The following is an 18,720-nucleotide window of genomic DNA, read 5'->3' as shown; positions in this document are numbered from 1 at the left end:
TCCAGGTACAAGGTAATAATGCACATGAATGTATAGCAGGCGCATGGGTTCATATGCTAGTCTTCCAAGGGAGACTTGAACTAAGCCTTTAAGATGAGGTAAGATAGGAAGTATAGGGTGTCCCAAAATTCACGGGGAATTTTGGGACACCCTATACTAGACTAATCTTGCGTGAATTTTGGGACACCCTATACTAGACGTGGGTGTAAGCAGGTTCACAAAAATCATTTTCAAAGCATCTTAAAAAGGTTAACATTTTTCCTTTCACACTTCATGTGAGTAACAAAAAGCATCCACTTAACTGCTTCCCATAGAGAGGTTAGAGGGGAAGAACCAGACACAAGGGGAAGCCTTGTTAGTAAGCAGGAAGCTCCCCACCAGTTCCCCCATGCTTCATATACACGCGAACAGGACTAAACTCACTGAAATACATGGTCTGTTTAGAAGGTTTTTTTAAACCCTCAGAAACATTCACATTGTGGAAACACTGACAATTTGATAAAAACAAAACAAAAACTTTCCTTCCCAGGGGGATTAAAACTGTGAAGAGATTTCAAGCTTGCAAAGGCCTAAGCTGTCACAAATATTAACATGAGTATGTTTTTTATCTTGCCACTTCTGTTTCAGTTTGCTAAGTAAACCTAGGTTGAACACATATTAACAGGCAAACACCCAAATAAATCAAATTTAGGTCAGCAGTGGCAGGGATTTACATCTCTGGTAAAACATGTGGGGTTTTTTTGCATGATCTTTTAAAAATGAATTTACACAAATTCAGTCTACTTAATGACTATCAAAGTCATAAACTTTATGAGATTTAAAAGTGTGGCATTTTAAAAATTATGTTGGATGCTCACAGAAGTAAAATCCAGTCTCCTCACTAATATATAAAATATTAATTAAAAAGCGTTTGGATTGAATAACAGCACATCAAAAAATTGCTAATTTGGCAAGGTTGAATCCATTTAGACCTAAATCTTTACACCCTTTTTGTTTCCCATTCTTTCTACCCTCCTGTTCCTCAACATCACCACCACACCCTCCAAAAAAAGAGAGAGATCTGTAAAATGAAAATGAAGCTATCAGCCATAATTTAGTCTCAAAAATCAAGCCATTTCAAAAGGACCATATCAAAGTAGCAGTACCCAGAATTTAGTAAGGAGAAAAACAAATGAGATCATGTTAAGACAATTTACCATACTTTAACATTCAATTTATCTAGTAAGTATCAAGCAACAAACAAGTAATTTTAAGGAATGGGCTTTGCTTTCCATGGCCAAACAGAATACAAAGGCATCATGGAGAAACAATAGTTGTAAGCATCCTGAGTCATCATTAGAGTGACAGTTTATACACAAAAGAGCACTTTGAGATAAAAGGTTTTAATGTAAAAATAAAAACTAAGTTGGGGAGTGTTCAAATGACACTTCTGGAAAACAACACTTTACTAGTGATTGCCTTACCAGCGGTTCTCAACCTGTGGGTCGCGACCCCTTTGGCGGTCAAACGACCCTTTCACAGGGGTCGCCTAAGATCACCATGCCTATTAGATATTTACATTACAATTCATAACAGTAGCAACATGACAGTTATGAAGTAGCAACGAAAATAATGTTATGGTTGGGTCACAACATGAGGAACTGTACTTAAAGGGCCAGAAGGTTGAGAACCATTGTCTTAAACCTATTATTCACAAAAGGATTAGAAGGCAGACTACAGCTACACTGGGAACAAATGCCATGACTCTGGTCTTCTACTGCTAGATACAATGCAGTCCTTTAAAAAAAGGGGCGGGGAGGCATCCTGAAATTCTGGCTGCCAGGCAACTGCGCTCCCCTGCCCCTCCCCCATCCTCACTGCCTTTGCAGGAGAGTTCCTCTCTGTTCAGTGCCATGGCCCCTAACTAATGAAATAGTGGGGAATTTCCATAAAGGGCCCCAAGTATTCAAGAGAAGTGCATTGTCTACCCCCTTTCCCACACACCTTCGGTCTACTTTTTACTCCCTACTTCCACCACCATCACCACCACCTCCACCACCATCACCACCACCTCCACCACCACTATTCCCAGGCATTTGAACAAACAGGAAAATTCAACAGTAGCCATTGTCCTTCTCTCAGTGGAAAGAACCTTGAATTTGAGTCTCCTGACCAAGCAGCAAAGAAATGACAACCTGCCTCTGCCTTCCTCCCTTCTCTCTTTATAGCTTAAGTAGTACACTTGGCCTGGCAGTTCTCACCATTAAACCATTCATTCCTTCTCCTTTTGTGAAAAAAATGGGTAAAACAACTGAGCATGATCACAAAACATAACACCGGGCATTCAATTCCTATACCTACGACCTCATTCTTTCACCTCCTGGTCCATAGGATTTGGTGACCAAATAAATCTTAATCTATAAACAAATGGTTTGCTTTACAATTAAACTATTCATTCCTTTTTTTTTTTTTAACTGCTTGGCAGCTACCCAACCCAAAGACTTCTAGGTTCTTCCATTATTTAGTGCTCCCAATGGTTAAAAGGCAATAAGCTCATTTGGAGTTTATAAAACTATGCACCATCAACAAAAGCATGTAATGCTTCCAAGATGCACAGTGGCTTCTACTCACACAATGGGGCACTGTGTGCAGTCTCCCCCAAAACAAAAATGTCCAGCCCCAATTAAGCGCCCTGGGGGCCTTCAAAGCAGTTATGCTAAGTTGCAAATACAGCAAGATCCACTTGAACTCCAACTGTCTTGTGTGATTTTCCTCCCAAGGTAGGAAAAGAGCCTGGGCAGACTGACCTCATTAAAGGGTAATTAGTGAACCCGGGACTTGAGGGGCCAGCACAATTGTGCCTATTGTGAGCATTTCACTATGGGCAACTATTTCCCTTTTTTTTTTTTTTTTTATAACCTAGGAGGTCCCTACAATCTTAAAAGCCCCACGCTTAAAATTTTTAAGGATTTCAATCTGGCTATTTTTTCTACCAGTCCAGAGGAAGAGGAAAGGAAGCAGTACAAAGAGCACTCTACATCTTTTTGAAACAATAGCTCAAAGTTCTCAAATAAAATAATTTAAATTTTATAATATATATATAATTTAAAATAAATTTGTTTTAAATAAAGTGAAATAAATGGTCCACCTCTGGGTTACAGAGATTGAAAACAACACATTAAAAGACAATAAATCAACCATAGAGCTTTTATGATTGTATATGACAGTGATGTTGAAAGAAAAAACACCAATTGATCTGTTTACATGTGAAGGTGCTGTTTAGAAACTAATACAAAGTAATGCGATCAACATAACCACTTGACCACTTTACCTTCCACCTCTTTAAAGCCCGTCCTTACTGTTGATATCAATCTTCCAAGATGCTGAGCACAGAGCATTACTACACAAAGCACCAGGAAATTTGGCTGCTTACATTCTTGACCTTAAAAGTAACACCTTTCTGCAAATACTGCACCACAGACAACTGCTTTGGGGCTAAAATTCGCCAGTACATGAGAAAGTAGTTTTTAAGGCAAGTAATAAAATTAAGCTAAACTTAACCTTAGCAACCAAGATTTAAAGAACTCTAATATTTACATATAATCAGGTGAATCAATATCTTTGTTTAAAAAAAACATATTGTAAAGGAGGAAAGAGAGTTGCGGTAATAACCTCCCTCAATGTTGAACCAGTTCCAACACCCAGAGCCCAGCGCATTCTCCTCATAGTGGATTATGCAAAGTCACGGGAAGCCATGGACTATGCCTACTGCAGCCCTAACATTCCAACTTCCAGAGGGCTTGCTCTACCAGGCATGGTCAGATCTAGGCACACTTATTATTTTTTTAATCAGAGAGAGAGGGAGAAAGAGAGAGAGATAGAAACATCAATGATGAGAGTGAATCATTGACTGTTTGCCTCCTGCACGCCCCCTCCTGGGGATCAAGCCCACAACCCAGGCATGTGCCCTTGACTGGAATCAAACCCAGGACTCTCAGTCTGTAGGCCAATGCTCTATCCTCTGAGCCAAACCAGCTAGGGCTAGGCACATTTAAAGCCCATTGTGACATCTTTAATATGGTGCTGCCCTTGTATTTGTTAAGCCAATTTTAACCACCCAATTTATTTATTTGGCTTTATAGCTTTTGAATATCAATGAAAGAATTTAAAAGTGTATAACAAGTCTTTTATGCTTTGGCCAAAAATACTTAAGCTATATTTAGAAGTGAATTTGTGTGTATTTGTGTTCCATTGAAACACTGCACTAGGACCCTTCCATTCAACTTGGGCAAACACCCCTGTCTTGTTTATTTTAGAAATACTACAAAATTTATTTGTTTAACTTAAACATATGTAATACATTTCGAGAAATCTTGAAAAGATGGTAAAGGCTTATTAAGAGATGGGGAGGACCCCACACTAGTTTCTGTGTGTGTGTGTGTGTGTGTGTGTGTGTGTACATATATTCCCAGTATTCAGGGCTTTGAGGGAAAAATACAAGTCCTGGAAGTCATACCACACAACTGGAAACACTTCCTCTTAAAGTAATCCAAAGGCTCAAAAAATAAATATTCAAGAGCATTAATTTGTTTCTAGATGTGTGCGTGCAAGTAAAACAGCAGTCATAATGTGGAAATTTCAGTCACATTTTGCAACTAATTGGAAGCAGATTAGAATTCCGCCTCAAGGGAACGTTGTCAAACTAGAAGCTGGAGCAAATGAAGAAAGAGGTAAGGGCGTCGTGAAGAGCTGACAGATTTACAGCGCTCGGGGCTATTAACGGGTCCAGGGAGGGAAGGAGGGCGCGTCCCCGGCTGCGCTGCGCGCCCCCCCTGCCCCCACAGGGAGCGCGCAGCCGGCGCGGGCACGAGCGGACCACGCCCCCGGGGCCCGCGGCCCCATCTGCTCCAGCCCGGAAACAATAAACGGGGCCTTCCGAAGGGACCAGAGGGCCTGATAAGATAAACCTGCAGACTGATAAACTGGAGCACGCAAGAGTCGGAGGGAGAGGTTTCTTTATTTCCACAGTGGGGGAGGGGACGGCAAAAGAAAGCAGATTGTGGAGGCTAATACAGCGATGGAGTAATGGAAACAGCTGCTCGCTTTCTACTTCAATGTCTGGCATCTGCTGCGGCATCACGGGAAAGGCTGGTGAAGGATTTGGGCAAGGAATGCAAATGCAGACAATTGGCCAAATGGAGTTTGATGTGGAAAAAGCGCCATTGCTCTGCTTTCAAATCGTGTTGTTCCCTTTGGGGCGCAGGAGTGAACGATATTACTGGCTCAGATTCCACCTTCAAAGCAGTTGCCGGGTTTGGGAATGTGAATCGCTTTTCAATCAGTTACTTAAGATGTGAAACAATATAAAGGGATAAAACCTTGTGGTTGGAGCGGCCTCCATTTGTCAAAGTGATAGGCTCATCTTCCAGAGATCTTCACGGAAAAGTTACATGAAGTACTTTTCTGTATGCTTCACTTACTTTGAAAAAATTTTTTTCTTTAAATCACCACCGCTTACTTCTGAACTGGCTCAAGGGACAATTTCTATTTGTTGTGCTTATTTTCTCCTTGGCTGCAAAGATTCATTTCTAATTTCATTTCCATCACAAAAGAATTGGCAAAGAACTAAAACGCAGAAACACATAACTGAAGTGCTGCTGTGCTAGTCATAAGCCTGTAATAAAGCACAGATTTGATAGCATTATCCATGTACTGTGGTGAACCACACACAAATAAACAGTTCTCCATGAAGAATGAAAACCCGAGGCTTCAGCCTTTCCAATTCAAACATTACTGTTGCTTTTAACATGAGCCATCCATAAAATCAGCCAAGGAGGTGACAGGAAATCCAAAAGCAAGCTGGTCTGGCTTGCACACACTTTGCCAAAAAAAAAAAAAAAAAAGTTAGGAGATGCTTTCCAACTCATCCCAATGATGTTCTCAGGGAAGAATGGGTAACACTGTAAAATCTAGGCATAGAATAATGACACTTTTAAACCAAGTGAATTCAAATGTAAGGTGGATGTACCAACCAAAAAGACTACAGCCCTTCAGAATGGGGAAGGCTTGCTAAACTAACTACCAACAACTTAGATGTGACCTTTGCACCTTCAGTGACTAATGTGAAAGACAAAAAAAGTGTACCTAAGGCAGCCCAAGGGCCAGATGTGCTTTCCCAAGAAGCCAACCAGGATTTTTCTTTAATCAAAAGGACGAACAATGACTTCTAGGAGTTTATGAAAGTGTGACCAATAGGAACTTTGTTGTCTGTTGCTAATTGAAGCATATAAAAGAGTCCATTTCTTAAAACGTACTACAAACACTTTTTTTTTAATTCACTGCCACATGACAAAAACCAGAATCAAGTTGACTGGTAGAAGATCAGTGCAACCAAAGACCAAGCTATTATTTCAAACTGTCAGGGGAAGGCAGTAAAATTGCTACCAGGTCTCCTTAAGTTACCCTTCAATAAAAAGAAGCCATCAGGGAAATAAGAGGAAAAGAAAACACATCAAAACCTTAAAAGTCCCTTTAAGTAAAATTATACGTCTGTGGCACCATGCCATCTGCTCTCCGGTTAACATAATAAGCCAATTCCACAACCTAAATATCTGCTTTCTAAAATCATTATGTACAACACAAAATATAATCAATATATTTTTAAACTGTAAAAGCTACATTCATCTGGCATTATTGGAATACGCCTAAATGTCCCTGTAGGCACATTTTTCTTAAGGTGCTAGCTGACAATGAGGATTCCCAGGAGGCAGAAAAACTCAGTGGTTGAGCTAGAATGTCACAGTGAATAATAATCAAACTAGGGAGGGGGTGGGGATGAGACAGAAGAGAGTAGCTTTGAAAAATCAGCAATAGTATGTATTCATCCCTCCAAACCCATTTGTTCTAACCGAAATACCCATTCCCTTTGAGTTCTCTTTTAGCTTCACTGGGGAGGAGGAGGAAGTGGGGAAGGAAGCCTTCTGAATAGCAGATGAGTATTATGTAGTTCAGGGCCTACTGACCTATCAAAATATAAGAAGTATTTCCTTTGTAATCACTTCAGTTCTTCTGGCAAAGCAGAAAGGTAGTTCTAACCAAAATTTAGAAGATAATACATATCTCAGCTTTAAGAGCAATGTGCCCATCTTACCCTCTGGAATGTCCTTAGACCTCTCAAAATAACATTGCAAACCACCCAACTGCTGGTCAACTGAAGAGCTTAACATCCTTTCATTCAGTTGCAAGAACTTTGTTCCAGTTGCCAAAACCTTTATCTTAAATTAAAAAGACCTTGCAGGAGAGAGCAAGCAGTCCCTAGTGAAACTTCAGCTGGGAGAGAGACCTGAACACCAGTGGACCCACTTACCCTGCAGCAGAGTAAAATTAACAGGGACATTAAAAAAAAGAAGAAAAAAGAATCCCATACTAGCTCAATGCTCTCAATCTGCTCGCAATCCCACATCTATACATGCAACTCGACAACATTTATACACACATACCTATGCAATACCAACGTTACAGGGCACCAGTGTGACCCCTATTATCTATAACCTCAAATGTACAGCTTAAGAGGGAATTATTTACTGACAACAATCCTAGTGAAGAAAGGTTATTTCCACGATGATGTTGCTAGGAAGGCTAGCCCAGCATTCCTTAGCTCTGGCTTCCATGTTCTACAAGAACGTTAGACTAAGAATACGGGATTTAGGAATAAACTGTTTAGTATTCAAGCAAAACCCTCGATGTTCCTGACAAGTTCAGAGTGCCGGCAATCAAAACTATGTTGTGCTGCAGTAATTACTATGAAAAAACTTCCAGTGCTCAATATTGAAGAACAGAATAGCATGATCCTTCCACCTCTTCTACACCTCCAGAGTGTGTTCAACACGGCAATTATCTCCATTCAAGAAGCAGAGTTTAAACTGCATTGAAACTCAATTATACCCAGGACTTTTTAAATATCCACTTCAAAAGGCAGGTTTCATCACATTCGAATCACTGAGCAAAATCTTTTCCCCCCGCTTATAAAAAAATGGATTTTATCTCTCGCCCATGAGACAGCTTCAAGTTTAAAAATTATTTCTTTTTAGCTTTTGGGCCCACTTTTTTGCTTTATTAAGGTAGAAGGATGACTGTGAATGATGGAAGACAAAGACAGATCCCATCTGATAAAGACAGAAGCACAGCTCTCCCAAATGTCACTATCGGCCAGCCTAGAGGTGCCACCATTTAAAAAACCAGATCACACACTTGTTAACAAAAAACACATTACTTTGCTACTTTTAAGAATGCAGGGGAACTAGGAGTAGTAGATTTATGATTTAAGTGCTTGTGGCTAAAATAGCTTTCCAATTATCAAGGGCCTCTTAGGAAGAGCAAGAATGCATTATGTGTTAATGACCACAACCAGGGGTCCCTTCTCCACTCTTTTGTCAGAACCCGAGCAGATCCTCCCCGCAGCTTCACCATTAACATGTCTGTTTCCTGTCAGCCCACTCAGAGATAATGTCATTTATCTCAGGGAGGCACAAGCCCAGTTATTAGCTTCTATAAAAGACCTCAAACAAAGGCCGGGTAATGTTTTACCCAGGGCTCTTCCTAAAAAACCAGAACCAAAAAGCCTCCCACCTAAAAATCAAGGACTCAGAAGTTAGCATCCTTAAAAAAATAGATCCCTCGTTACCAACAATCCTAGACTACAGCTCTTAAGGAGCGTAAGGTCTCCATATAGTAAACACCAGTCCCCTGCCCTATCACCTACAATTAGATTAACCGATAAATGCCAACCAGAGTTGGCCTGTGAGAGCCTTTGCTCCCCTTGCCTCCAGGGAGCAAATTGACAGAATAATTCAGGTACTGACTAAACAGTCAGATCTTTGAAGAACTGACCTCTCGTTGTGATTGCCTGCAGGAGCCGAATAACCATTAGAAAGTGTTCAATGGCTGGGCTTCTGGAAATCTTTTAAATAAAAGTGGAACTGGTTAGAATAAATGTAGAAACATGTGTTTTCACAGTGTTGCTCATATTACTGCAATTTCAAGTTTCTATGAAGTACCAGGTGAACTTTTTTAAATTAAAAAAAACAGACACAGTCAAAATTGGAGCAAATCTCAACCATTCAATCCTTGTTTTTCATGCTGAAAACGAAGAACAGATGGTACTTTCCATGTTGTTTGAATCTGGTTATTGAACACCTCTGTGGTTAGGGAGATTTCTGCTTAGCACTTTCGGCATACATTTCATTTACTAACTATAAAATGCTGCTTAGGAAAAATAAGTCTTTATAACACTCTAATTAAAACCATCTTGCAGCCAAGCAATTTCACTTGAAGAGCATTCTTAACCTCCTGACATCTGGACAATCAATTCCTCTCCCCACCCCCACCCCAAACACACACCTTTTTTTACAGACTATTTGCAAAGTTATTAAAGTTGCTAAGCATTATTTATCTCCTTTTAGCACAAACTTGATCAGTTGGAGGATTTTTTAAATCTCTCCAGCAAACCCAGCAGCTTTCAAAGACTATACTCAGAACTCAGCGGTGTGCGCAAGTCATACACATTCTCCAAGCTGCGTGGGTTCTCACAGAAGACTTCCTTGGGGAGAGGGCAGCCCCCCTGCACCCACCTCCAAAGCCCTGTTACCCTCCGAGGAAGCCCAAAGGAAAGTAAGGAGATGGATCCACGCTGATTGGGAGCCACCCTTAGTTACCAACGTTTCTAACAGCTAACTCCCTTGTGTAGCTTTCAAAACAGTTTTCTGTCTGACAACAATGGACTTTGTTCTTTAATTATAGCAAGTGACCTTTCTGCCCTTTTATTTCACAGTAGATAAACTGCACTCTCTAAGCAGAATTTGTAGGGGGCACTATGTATGGGGGAAGAAACATATCATCCACAAAACTCATTAATCAAAACATGTTCTTAAACTGCTCACACTCACTTAGAAAATGTGCCAGAAATCCCTAGTGAAGTGTTAAAAGGCCTCTGCAAGAGAATAAAATACAATGAATGATATCCTTTATAGACAGGTCCATTTGTAGACACCACCTTTAGGCTGTAAGGACCAGCTTAGTGAAAGCAGTATGATATTGGAGAATGAATCTCCTTTCTGAGTACGTACTGAGTGGTCAGACCCCTAAGGCACAACCGTAAGATCTCCTTTGCATTTCATGTCTATTTAAGTTATCAGTTGTTTTTAAGAAATCGGCTAGGTATTTTTGAATTTTCCAGCGATGAAATAAAACCATGTAACACTAACCATTTAGCCCAGCTGAAGGCCTGTGTCTGATAAGTCAAAACTGCTAAGACAGCTAAGGAGGATATATGCAGAAGAGCCTCAACACAGGCTATTATGCTTCAAAAGAAAGGCGGGGGAAGGTGGAGAAGCAGGTTTTAACAACCAAAAGCCAACACGTCAAATCTACTTATTCAGACATGTCACTGGTGGCTTAACCACAAAATGGGCTATAGAAATAGAGCTCAAACATCTTAGAATTATGGCATGTTTTGATTTTGTACACGTATTAAGGGAGTGGCGACTTTTACAACATACTTGTGGTTTCCACATAAAGGAGTAGAACACTCATTGATTTAATTAGATTTCATAAGGTCCAATTTATCATGTTTTACATGACTTTGTGTAGTGAAGAAACAGAATAAACACACCAAAAATAGACATTTAAGCATGCTGTGAAATTAACCGGTGACAGCCAGCCTTATGAATCTCCTGTGAACCAGGAAGAAAACACACACACACACACACACACACACACACACACACACCCTACACCCCTTTGGTTTTCACATTTGGCCTATCCTGAGCCATATCTGATTGCTGAAAATTAACCATCTCCATTTTTGAGGCACTTACTCTTCACAAACCCACATAATCAAGCAAGATTGAAATTAAAACATACCAAATGTCCAAAAAAAAAAAAAAACCGACTCAAAGATGCCTCAGTGTTGAAATATTTTTGTCAGGTGACACTTGTCCTTCTAAATCTTTACTTCCTAAATAGGTATCCTCCTATCATTAGAAAGTATTTTCTAAATTGAAGTCTAATTTACACAACCACAAGTCAGTGGAATTAGCAGTTAGTTCCCTGGGTGGCATCTGTGCAAGGGAGTGACAGATCTGTGTGCCAAGGACAAGAGCGTGCTTCAGAGAAGCCTTTCCAGGGTGGGGTGGGACTGGGGTGGGGAGGGAAGCCTGATGGAACAGTGTCCCTGAGCCAACACCCCAGCTTGACAGAGAATGGCCAACACTGTGGGATTCCTGCCCCTCCGAGCCATCCCTGAAGTGCCCCTGTGCGCCAACACCAGTGACTTCGTTGGCAGTGGAGTGAATCTAAATGCACTGAGCCCTCTCCCCTCCTCCACCCCAGGCCCATCATGACTTGTTTGCTCTTCATTTATGTAATTCACATGATCACATTTATACCATCCTGACTGAAGATGAGTTACATGGATATGAATAATTTAATTCTTCCATTCTTCGTCCAGTTTCCTCTGTGACTGGAAAGTGAAAAAGAACACAAAAACTGGAAAAGCGACCCCACGCTCTAATCTCAGTTGCCATGACAGCAGCCTTTGAGATACTGAAATGTTCCGATTGCCAGCTAAACAAAATTGTTGAATGTGAACATTTGGCTGGAAGATTAAAAGGCTAAGGGGAATGCAAAAGGGCAGTACCTCCCACATTCCACGCAGCAGTGAATCCAATCAAATGGCTCTGACTCCTTAACCACAGCCATTGTGAGCACTGGATTAGGGCAATTCATCTAGATAGTTAGAGCAGATTAGAACTGCAATTTGCAGACTATTGGCAACAAAAGTAAATGCCCTACTGTACTAAATAACAAGAAGACTTCAGAACGCCTTTTAGCAGAAAGTATGCAAAACTACACACTTAAACATAAGAATTAAAACCTGAGTTTTAAAAAATCCCATCGAATGTCATCAACATAAAATGCTGTCTGACCAAGGGGACAGGAATAAAAAAAAAGTGTTCAGAGGATTTTTGTGATTTTGGCATTATCTACACCTTCATCAACTTCTAAAGTCATCAAATCAAAACTTTATTCCTGTACTCCAACTTAAATCTTGACCACATGAACACGGGCGTACAAAGGTTTAAGTAGAGAGCAGCGAATCACTGTACACAAAAATAATTATCCAAAGACATCTTACAATTCTGAGCAAGTTAGAAATAGCAAAAATCAAATTATTTAATGAGCATATTTCCAAACAACCATGCCACAAACCACATGATATGAATTTTGCTTCTGCAAGGCACAATCTGTAGACTTAACCTCAAGATTAGTTGCATAGAAACATCACTCACACCCCCAGCTTACTCCCAACCTGCCCAGTGGACAGAGCACCTTCAGTCCTAAGACATTACTCAATGCACAAGGGTCACCAGACCAGTAAGTCACAGGCCTCCAGCACCCAGCAGCAGAACACTGGGCAGTTTCTCAAAGGCGGTGTGTAACTAGACTTAAAGACAATGACAAAGATGGGCGGAAGGGTCCATATTGCCTAAGTCCACCATCCAAACTGCTCAAACGCAACACATAATTCTAGACTCCTTTGGCTATGTTAGCACATTTCAGGAACACCAATCTACCAAATCTATTTCACTTTTTTCTTTTTTTAAACCAACCTTTCAGCTCCCTGGTCAAACTACAAATCTTAAATCTCCAGCTAAAAACTGGGCGAGGGAAGAAGGGTAGAGTCCTACCTAGCGGCAACCAAAACCATCCCAGCCTTTCTACACAGTTATGAAACCAATGACCCAAGGACATCAAGGTTGGGGTTTAATTCAGGACCAATAAAAGCAAACCATCCAAGGATGAGATCCTTTGACTTTCTGGTGAAAGTGACCAACGGGAAAAAAAAAATTGGATTGTGGGTGGAGTGTAAATTAGCATCCTTGACATACCTCTCCAGGGAGGGACCATGAACCCTGCACCTAAGGACACATTACCAGAAATACCAGGCCATGTAAATTAAAACAGAACACGGTTCTCCTTAGGGGAGAAACCAGGACAAGAGTCAAGTGGGTACATGCACAGGTTTTCTATTAAAAGCACACCACGACTGGCTGGCTGGCCGGGAGGCTTCTGCAGGGCAAAAGGTACTTAGAACGCCCAGCCCTCCCACCTGGGGACCCAAACACTAGCACCACAAGCAGCAGCAGCAGCAGCAGCAGCAGCAGCAGAAGCAAGAGCTAAACACTGCACCCAAGTAAGCTCCCCCACACCGAATGGTAAGGGAGAGGATGCACGTAATAGAAATCTCACAAGGAACCAAAAGCACAAATAAGAAGTGCGAGGCACACAGAGGCACACCCCTCACACACACCCACACAGAGGCACACAAAGAGGAAAGTGGGAGATCGAGGAAGGCGACTTTATCCTACCTTCTCCGTTTTCAGTTTCTTGATTCGCCTGTGGTTCTCCTCCTCCTCCTCTTCCTTCTTTACCAACATACAGTTTCCCATGAGCCCTGAATCCGGGGCACTTTTGCTAACTTCCCCTGCAGCCACGCCGCTGCCACTCCCAGCGCCCCCGCAGTGGAAGGGGCTCGCGCCACCTCCATTGCTCTTGGCCCCAAAGCCATAGAGGTGCCCCCCAGAAGGGGCCTGGCCGCCACTGCCATTCTGGTGGCCCTGCAGCAGGTCGTGCTTGTCCTTCCTGGATTTCCCCGCATCCTTATCCCGCTTGGCGCCTCGGCTGCTCTGGCTTTTACCTGGTTTCTCCTCCTTGCTTTTCCCGCAGGAGGTCGCCCCCGCGGTGACAGCGGAGGTGCCGGTGCCGGTACTATTGCCGTTTGGGTTGCCGCCGCCGCCGCCGCTCACACTTTGACCCAGCGCTGAATTCATGCCAGTTGCCTCTCCAGGGCGCCCTTGGACTTCCTGCCTCTTGCCAGTGCTGCTGATCTCGGGAATCCCATACAAGGCAGCAGAAGGCAGAGATTTATTAGCATCCTTAGAAGTTTTACTCCTTTTCACTTTTGATTTGCTGGTCTCTTTGTGTGAATTCCCCTGGGGAGCAGAGGGCTGAACAGAAGCAAATTTTAGGCCATCGGCTAAGGCTGCAGTAGCACCGGCCCCACCGGAGGCCAGCCCTCCACAATCCTTCGAGTTGCTACTGCTAGTGGTATTGGTGGAATTATTCATCTCAAATTTCTGTCTGTCCTTCTCCAAATCAGCGTCCAAATCAATTATTAAATTTCCAACCCCGATTTCCCAATCATCACCACTGTCATAAGTATCAACCGTATTTGGATCCACACCTTTTCCTGCAGTAGAAATGTTCACTGACATCCTGAAGATGAGCTCTCTAGAATAAAAATCCGATGAACTTTCCTTTGGAGATGAGGGGACATTCGTTTAGCTCCGCTGGGCTTTCTCTTAGGGGAAAAAAAAAATCTTCTAATCTTCCTCTTCTTTTTCCTGCCCCAGGAATGTGTCCAGGGATTTTACACCCTTCAGTCCAGGTCCACCTTTTCCTGTGAAGGGGGGAAAAGTCGAATATTTCTTGTCTGGGTGTTACCAGAATAAAAAAAGGATTAATACTGGGGGAGTCGGTAAGGGGTACAGGGAAGGATGGAGAGTACAGTGGCTCATGTATTGTCTCCACAGTCCAATATCAGGTATAAAGGAAAATAACCAAACCCCCAAAACATACCCACGGCAGTAAGCATCTTACAGTAGCTAAAAAAGAAAGTCCCTTTAGCAACAACACAAACAACATCACTTTTTTAAAGGCATTAAAATATCTTAAGGATCTGAGTCAATTCCAGGTTTAAAAAAAAAAGGAAAGAAAAGAGCTTAAGAATTTTTTTTCTAGCACATACAAGTGATATCTCAACCCCCGACACACAGCACGAACACTCAGACAAGAGGGAGGAACATGGTTTTAAACATCCCTAAGCATGTCCCAGATCTTGCAATTTAAAAGAGCAGACCCTGGAAGTTCTCTGAGGTTAGTTTCAGAATGATGTTGCTATATTTTCCTTATTTCTAATTTTATTATTTCTTTTTACAAACTGGGCATTCTGGTTTTTGTTCCCAGTAAGGAACAGAAACAACCAATAATCCACCGCCCCCCCCCATACACAGCCCCTCCCCTCCTATCCTTTCTTCCCCAACAGTTTATACAATTTTATTTTTGAAATACACACAACATGTCTTTAAGAGCATTCTCTATAGAAAAGACAGTGTTAAATAAAAAGTGAAATATCTGCCTTTTGATTAAAAAAAATACATCTAAACAATTCTACCACAGTCCCAAGTCACAGACTTGCTCAATCTGTTAAATATGGTGCTACTGACTGTACAGGGAACCTGATTAAGACATACACTTTAAGTGATCTGCGCCAAGGTGGCCTCAATGACCGCAAATGAGTGTGTGTTTGACAAAGATCAGTTAAAACGGTTTTTAAAGGGATCAGCCCCTTTTTAACAGTTGATTGTCAAGAAAAATAAATAAATATACATACACACACAGACATTGCTTACCTTTAATCCTTTATCATTTTTTAATTAGGCCAGCAAATCAAAATGCCTTTCCCACTCCACTCGGCAAACAAGCTTGTGCCTCATTTTACTTAAACACCAAATGATCAAGAAGGAAGAAACCAAACAACACATCTCAGCCAGAATAATCACTCGATAACATTATTCCACCTCCCCACCCCCCTTTTGGCAAACGGATCAGGAGTCCTTTTCTCCTTTAAAAAAAAAAAAAAAAGTGTCACTGTACAGCTGGAAGATAATGTTTCACATTCATAACAGAAGCACCAAAGGTTTTTTTTTTCCTCTTAACAAGCATCGAGAATAATTGTGTTTTTTTAAAAAAAGAGAAAGTTTAGAGAAAAAAAGTTTTCCCAACTTCTCATTCCGCCTTCAGTTCCAGACTTCAGAGTCACCGTGATCAGTAAGTAATGATCCCATGTAGCAAACCTACAGGCGTCCGCTAGTAACCAGACAGAATGTGCTAACATCGGGATAAATTAGTGAAAGGGAAGAAAGAAGAAGAAGAAAGGACTGAAAATCTGGGCTGGATTCAGCCTGTTAGTCGGGAAGTGGCATTTTTCCGCCCGTCCTGACAGATTTGATTTCTTGAACTAACTTAAGAGGAAAGGAGGGGGAAAGAAGAGGGGGAGCAGGAGGAGGAGGAAGAAAGGATGGGATGAGTCGCGGAGCCAGAGGAGAAAAAGAAAGGTGTGGAGGGGGAGGGGAGCAGAGGGCTCAGCGAGCTGATGAGCCAGTTATAGCAGCTCTCGCTCCGGGCGGGGGGCGTTGGGGTGGGGAAGGGAAAATAACGGCGTTTAAAATTGGTTCGGCCTTCGAAACCTAAAGGATGTGATGTTTTCCTGTTTTATGTTGTTTTAAGAAAAAGGAACCGAGTTCCTAGTATAGTCCCCGCGGGGGAAAAATCCGCTGTCGCTCAAGCCAATCAGTCAGGCGGTAATTCGATAATTAGAGTAAAAAAAAGATTTTTTTTTTTTCAAGCGACCTTCTCCAGGACAGTGTTCCCCATTTATAGTCACAGCAAACGGTGCGTCTCCCTTTTATTTATTTTTCTCTTCTCCTCCTCTTTCGCCCACCCCCTCCTGTGTTTAGTCAGATGGCCCGGGAGCTTGGCTTAGTATTTTTAATTAGCTGGCGTTTGGAAGCTAAAAGCAGTAATGAATTGTTGATGGATTGGAAGTGGAGAGTCGCTTTGCTGGAAATGTCGGGGCTGGGAGAGGGGGATGGGCGAGTTAGCAACAACCAACCATCTAAAAGGAGCGATTTTGTTACAGTGCAAGCCTTTCACATCACGTGAGGATCAAGGGCTCAATTGGTTGTCGTGAGAACAAAAATGGTGACAAGCGTATCAAGAAAATACTGATCTGCTCTTTAAAAAAAAAGCTGAAGGTCTCTCCCCTCCCTCCCCCTGCACACACTCTCCCCACCGCCGCCTACCCACCCACCCCCTGCAGTGGGCGCAGCTACAAGTTATGAATGTGAAACATTTCTCGCAGATCTAGGCTCTCGGAAGTTCGGAAGGAGTGAAATGTAATGAGCACGAGAGCAAAGCAGATGTTTTAAAGAAACACCTTATAAACCTTTCCTCAACTTATCTCCAATTTGTAGGCTTTCCCAAGGGGCCAAGGGTAGGGACGCCTGGGCGAGGGAGGGAGGCACCTCGACGCTACTTTGGTTTTAGGGAACCCCCCTCTCGTCTTAAACAAAGAAAAATATTTTGCTAGCTCCAAGCCAGGTCCTGTAATAAACACACCATTGTTACTATTTGTGGGTTTGTTTGGGTTGGGTGGGGCTTTTTTTTTTTTTCCTTTCCTTAATGGTGTTTTGCTGCTTGCTTTTTTTAAGGAGGTGGAAAATGGTCATTATCACCATTACATGTAATGGGTGACTATGCCCTTGTTTAATATTAAATTATTGGGCACTAGGATGTGACAGGAGACTGAAATCGTCTTGTTTTGCCCTTGCCCCCATTTTCCTGGCTCGGTTTGGAAGGTCTTGCCCAGCGAGGCTAGGAGAGGGAGCGGTGGAGGTGTGCCCCAGAATGGACATTGCAGATCAGGATATGTAACTGTGTCACTTTTATTCTCCTTGGGTTACAGCCCAAAAGGTAATTTACTCTAAGTTACCCCGAGTGCCCAGTCAAGCTTAATTTGTGTGAAGAAGTTACAAATGCTTCACCCTCCACTGGCTAAAATTCACCCTTCTTGGGTTGTTGTTCTCAATGCAAAAACCAAACCCTGTAACTAGTTCCTCATTTCAATGCATAAAACTCGAACATTCCCCTGCATGAAGTCCCCGCTAAGTGCTACATAGAGACACACCACGCAACCGTACTTACGATCTGTATTGGATCGAGTTGACCTTTTCCTTCTAGCTGCATTGAATGTATTTGGTTGCAGCCGCTTTATTTTGGAAATTATAATCTCTTCAACAAATTTATTATGAAAGAAGATGGACCAGCAAATGTCACAGACTGTCCTGTGTATTTTTTATCAAAGCAAAAATTAAAAGAAAAAAAAAAGAAAAGAAAAATCCCCCTGGTGCACACGCACAAGCTTGTTCTGCAACACTGAAATCAGGACTGAAACACAACACACACGGGGGAGTGGAGCAAAAGGAGCTCTCAGCCTCTATACCTGAAAGGGACTTTTCTTTGTTCCCATTGCCCTTTCGCGCTGGGCCAATCAGAGAGCAGCTTTTATGAAACTGGGCTCTCTCATTGGCTAGCTGCTTTCTCTTGGCTACTGTAGGGGGTTGAGAAATACACACGTATAAAACACACACTGAGAGCGGGTGGGGGTGCGGTGGGGGGTGGTTGTGGAGACAAAGCGTTTTATTTTCCAACCAGATTGGGGTAGAGGAGCCTCCTGCAGTAAGAAGGGGGGAAAATGGTGCGCCCGTTTCAATTACTACATCATTCACCTAAAACACTTACTTATTAAAACAATTCTCCGACAGGCTGCGAGGGGAGGATGTCGGTAAATACGAGTTTGATTGTGTTATCTTGTGGGAAATAATGTATGTGATCTCTCGGTGGCGGAGAAAGCCAAATGAGCCACCGGCGCGGCGCGGGGAGGAGGCGAGGGGGCGGGGGTGCTGGCTGTGTGGCAGTGGCTGCAGGCGTCCTGTTGGCTTCCCTTCCTTGTAGCAAGGGCTCGGCAGCGCGAACTCCCCAGACTGATTTTCGTATAGCAGG

At 42.3% G+C, this 18,720-nt stretch overlaps 1 protein-coding gene across 1 annotated transcript in view; it reads right to left on the bottom strand.

Moving 5' to 3' along the window:
• The window catches only part of ZNF608 (zinc finger protein 608), a 106,236-nt gene extending 90,057 nt beyond the window's left edge, over positions 1-16,179 (bottom strand). Inside the window, exons 1-2 of the mRNA XM_006764381.2 lie at positions 15,510-16,179; positions 13,407-14,497 (exon numbers count right to left, since the gene is read on the bottom strand). Of these exons, the coding sequence (XP_006764444.1) occupies positions 13,407-14,312 (906 nt within the window). The 5' untranslated portion in view covers positions 14,313-14,497; positions 15,510-16,179. The remainder of the gene's footprint in view (positions 1-13,406; positions 14,498-15,509) is intronic.
• Between the last annotated feature and the right edge of the window lie 2,541 nt (positions 16,180-18,720).

The sequence above is a fragment of the Myotis davidii genome, unplaced genomic scaffold (assembly GCF_000327345.1).
Source record: "Myotis davidii unplaced genomic scaffold, ASM32734v1 scaffold159, whole genome shotgun sequence".
Classification (NCBI taxonomy): domain Eukaryota; kingdom Metazoa; phylum Chordata; class Mammalia; order Chiroptera; family Vespertilionidae; genus Myotis; species Myotis davidii.
The sequence above is the reverse complement of the archived record's forward strand: the minus strand, read 5'-3'. Positions and strand labels throughout refer to the sequence as shown.